The sequence below is a fragment of the Oncorhynchus masou genome, chromosome 20 (genome assembly GCF_036934945.1).
Source record: "Oncorhynchus masou masou isolate Uvic2021 chromosome 20, UVic_Omas_1.1, whole genome shotgun sequence".
In the NCBI taxonomy this organism is placed as follows: domain Eukaryota; kingdom Metazoa; phylum Chordata; class Actinopteri; order Salmoniformes; family Salmonidae; genus Oncorhynchus; species Oncorhynchus masou.
In genome coordinates, this window is record NC_088231.1 from 27,700,936 (window position 1) to 27,705,935 (window position 5,000).

General features: G+C 57.0%; 1 protein-coding gene across 1 annotated transcript in view; it reads right to left on the bottom strand.

Moving 5' to 3' along the window:
• Window positions 1-5,000, bottom strand: part of LOC135506614 (UDP-glucose 6-dehydrogenase-like) — an 18,569-nt gene that overhangs the window by 12,536 nt on the left and 1,033 nt on the right. The window contains exon 2 of the mRNA XM_064925940.1: window positions 1,720-1,918. Coding sequence (XP_064782012.1) covers window positions 1,720-1,918 — 199 coding nt within the window. The remainder of the gene's footprint in view (window positions 1-1,719; window positions 1,919-5,000) is intronic.

Sequence of the window (5,000 nt, forward strand, 5' to 3'; positions counted from 1 at the left end):
GACGTACCAGTTAATCCCAGCAGACTGTAGTCAGACAGCGACCCCCCCAGACGTACCAGTTAATCCCAGCAGACTGTAGTCAGACAGCGCCCCCCCCAGACGTACCAGTTAATCCCAGCAGACTGTAGTCAGACAGCGACCCCCCAGACGTACCAGTTAATCCCAGCAGACTGTAGTCAGACAGCGACCCCCCAGACGTACCAGTTAATCCCAGCAGACTGTAGTCAGACAGCGACCCCCCCAGACGTACCAGTTAATCCCAGCAGACTGTAGTCAGACAGCGCCCCCCCACCAGACGTACCAGTTAATCCCAGCAGACTGTAGTCAGACAGCGACCCCCCAGACGTACCAGTTAATCCCAGCAGACTGTAGTCAGACAGCGACCCCCCCAGACGTACCAGTTAATCCCAGCAGACTGTAGTCAGACAGCGACCCCCCCCACCAGACGTACCAGTTAATCCCAGCAGACTGTAGTCAGACAGCGACCCCCCCCAGACGTACCAGTTAATCCCAGCAGACTGTAGTCAGACAGCGACCCCCCCCCCAGACGTACCAGTTAATCCCAGCAGACTGTAGTCAGACAGCGACCCCCCAGACGTACCAGTTAATCCCAGCAGACTGTAGTCAGACAGCGCCCCCCCAGACGTACCAGTTAATCCCAGCAGACTGTAGTCAGACACGACTCCCCCCCCAGACGTACCAGTTAATCCCAGCAGACTGTAGTCAGACAGCGACCCCCCCAGACGTACCAGTTAATCCCAGCAGACTGTAGTCAGACAGCGACCCCCCAGACGTACCAGTTAATCCCAGCAGACTGTAGTCAGACAGCGACCCCCCCCCAGACGTACCAGTTAATCCCAGCAGACTGTAGTCAGACAGCGACCCCCCAGACGTACCAGTTAATCCCAGCAGACTGTAGTCAGACAGCGACCCCCCCAGACGTACCAGTTAATCCCAGCAGACTGTAGTCAGACAGCGACCCCCCCAGACGTACCAGTTAATCCCAGCAGACTGTAGTCAGACAGCGACCCCCCCCCAGACGTACCAGTTAATCCCAGCAGACTGTAGTCAGACAGCGCCCCCCAGACGTACCAGTTAATCCCAGCAGACTGTAGTCAGGCAGTGACCCCCCCCCAGACGTACCAGTTAATCCCAGCAGACTGTAGTCAGACAGCGCCCCCCCAGACGTACCAGTTAATCCCAGCAGACTGTAGTCAGACAGCGCCCCCCCAGACGTACCAGTTAATCCCAGCAGACTGTAGTCAGACAGCGACCCCCCCAGACGTGCCAGTTAATCCCAGCAGACTGTAGTCAGACAGCGACCCCCCCAGACGTACCAGTTAATCCCAGCAGACTGTAGTCAGACAGCGACCCCCCCAGACGTACCAGTTAATCCCAGCAGACTGTAGTCAGACAGCGACCCCCCCAGACGTACCAGTTAATCCCAGCAGACTGTAGTCAGACAGCGACCCCCAGACGTACCAGTTAATCCCAGCAGACTGTAGTCAGACAGCGACCCCCCCAGACGTACAGTTAATCCCAGCAGACTGTAGTCAGACAGCGACCCCCCAGACGTACCAGTTAATCCCAGCAGACTGTAGTCAGACAGCACCCCCCCCAGACGTACCAGTTAATCCCAGCAGACTGTAGTCAGACAGCGACCCCCCCAGACGTACCAGTTAATCCCAGCAGACTGTAGTCAGTCGACACCCCCCCCCCCCAGTTTGGAGAGTTCTGAGGACCAGGTGTTGGTGGTGATGATGCGGGCCTTGGGGACCCAGCGTTCGTACACGTCACACAGAGCCCTGATCGCCCTCTGACCCTCAGCCGTCTCGTCTCCACCAATCAGAACGCGGTCTGGCACCTTCAGGTCACGCACCGCCGTACCCTCAGCCAGGAACTCTGGGTTGGACAGCACCTACACACACACACACACACACACACACACACACACACAGAGAGAGATAAACACACACACACAGAGAGATGAACACACACACACACACAAGAGAGATGAACACACACAGAGAGAGATGAACACACACACACACACACACACACAGAGAGATGAACACACACACACACACACACAAGAGAGATGAACACACACAGAGAGAGATGAACACACACACACACACACACACACAGAGAGATGAACACACACACACACACACACGAGAGAGATGAACACACACAGAGAGAGATGAACACACAAACACAGAGAGAGATAAACACACAAACACAGAGAGAGATAAACACACACACACACACACACACACACACACACACACACACACAGAGAGATGAACACACAAACACAGAGAGAGATAAACACAAACACAGAGAGAGATAAACACACACACACACACGAGAGAGATGAACACACACAGAGAGAGATTAACACACACACACACACACACACACACACACACACACACACCCAAAACATTGTAAATAGGTATTGAACCCAGGTCTCTCCACCTACCTGCAGGTTGAGGTTGGGTTAGTATCTCCCTGCTCCACCCACCTGCAGGTTGAGGTTGGGTTAGTATCTCCCTGCTCCACCTACCTGCAGGTTGAGGTTGGGTTAGTATCTCCCTGCTCCACCTACCTGCAGGTTGAGGTTGGGTTAGTATCTCCCTGCTCCACCTACCTGCAGGTTGAGGTTGGGTTAGTATCTCCCTGCTCCACCTACCTGCAGGTTGAGGTTGGGTTAGTATCTCCCTGCTCCACCTACCTGCAGGTTGAGGTTGGGTTAGTATCTCCCTGCTCCACCCACCTGCAGGTGGAGGTTGGGTTAGTATCTCCCTGCTCCACCCACCTGCAGGTGGAGGTTGGGTTAGTATCTCCCTGCTCCACCTACCTGCAGGTTGAGGTTGGGTTAGTATCTCCCTGCTCCACCCACCTGCAGGTTGAGGTTGGGATAGTATCTCCCTGCTCCACCTACCTGCAGGTTGAGGTGGGGTTAGTATCTCCCTGCTCCACCTACCTGCAGGTTGAGGTTGGGTTAGTATCTCCCTGCTCCACCTACCTGCAGGTTGAGGTTGGGTTAGTATCTCCCTGCTCCACCCACCTGCAGGTTGAGGTTGGGTTAGTATCTCCCTGCTCCACCCACCTGCAGGTTGAGGTTGGGTTAGTATCTCCCTGCTCCACCCACCTGCAGGTTGAGGTGGGGTTAGTATCTCCCTGCTCCACCCACCTGCAGGTTGAGGTTGGGTTAGTATCTCCCTGCTCCACCCACCTGCAGGTTGAGGTTGGGTTAGTATCTCCCTGCTCCACCCACCTGCAGGTTGAGGTGGGGTTAGTATCTCCCTGCTCCACCCACCTGCAGGTGGAGGTGGGGTTAGTATCTCCCTGCTCCACCCACCTGCAGGTTGAGGTGGGGTTAGTATCTCCCTGCTCCACCTACCTGCAGGTGGAGGTGGGGTTAGTATCTCCCTGCTCCACCCACCTGCAGGTTGAGGTGGGGTTAGTATCTCCCTGCTCCACCTACCTGCAGGTGGAGGTGGGGTTAGTATCTGCAGGTGGAGGTGGGGTTAGTATCTCCCTGCTCCACCCACCTGCAGGTTGAGGTTGGGTTAGTATCTCCCTGCTCCACCCACCTGCAGGTGGAGGTGGGGTTAGTATCTCCCTGCTCCACCCACCTGCAGGTTGAGGTGGAGGTCCACCCACCTGGGTGGAGGTAGTATCTCCCTGCTCCACCTACCTGCAGGTTGAGGTGGGGTTAGTATCTCCCTGCTCCACCCACCTGCAGGTGGAGGTGGGGTTAGTATCTCCCTGCTCCACCTACCTGCAGGTGGAGGTTGGGTTAGGCTCCACCCACCTGCAGGTGGAGGTAGTATCTCCCTGCTCCACCCACCTGCAGGTGGAGGTTGGGTTAGTATCTCCCTGCTCCACCCACCTGCAGGTGGAGGTGGGGTTAGTATCTCCCTGCTCCACCTACCTGCAGGTGGAGGTTGGGGTATCTCCCTGCTCCACCCACCTGCAGGTGGAGTATCTCCCTGCTCCACCCACCTGCAGGTGGAGGTGGGGTTAGTATCTCCCTGCTCCACCTACCTGCAGGTGGAGGTTGGGTTAGTATCTCCCTGCTCCACCCACCTGCAGGTGGAGGTGGGGTTAGTATCTCCCTGCTCCACCCACCTGCAGGTGGAGGTGGGGTTAGTATCTCCCTGCTCCACCCACCTGCAGGTGGAGGTGGGGTTAGTATCTCCCTGCTCCACCCACCTGCAGGTGGAGGTGGGGTTAGTATCTCCCTGCTCCACCTACCTGCAGGTGGAGGTTGGGTTAGTATCTCCCTGCTCCACCCTCCTGCAGGTGGAGGTTGGGTTAGTATCTCCCTGCTCCACCCACCTGCAGGTGGAGGTGGGGTTAGTATCTCCCTGCTCCACCTACCTGCAGGTGGAGGTTGGGTTAGTATCTCCCTGCTCCACCCACCTGCAGGTGGAGGTGGGGTTAGTATCTCCCTGCCCACCCACCTGCAGGTGCTCCACCCACCTGCAGGTGGAGGTGGGGTTAGTATCTCCCTGCTCCACCTACCTGCAGGTGGAGGTTGGGTTAGTATCTCCCTGCTCCACCCACCTGCAGGTGGAGGTTGGGTTAGTATCTCCCTGCTCCACCCACCTGCAGGTTGAGGTTGGGTTAGTATCTCCCTGCTCCACCTACCTGCAGGTGGAGGTTGGGTTAGTATCTCCCTGCTCCACCCACCTGCAGGTGGAGGTGGGGTTAGTATCTCCCTGCTCCACCCACCTGCAGGTGGAGGTGGGGTTAGTATCTCCCTGCTCCACCCACCTGCAGGTGGAGGTGGGGTTAGTATCTCCCTGCTCCACCCACCTGCAGGTGGAGGTGGGGTTAGTATCTCCCTGCTCCACCTACCTGCAGGTGGAGGTTGGGTTAGTATCTCCCTGCTCCACCCACCTGCAGGTGGAGGTTGGGTTAGTATCTCCCTGCTCCACCCACCTGCAGGTGGAGGTGGGGTTAGTATCCCCTGCTCCACCCACCTG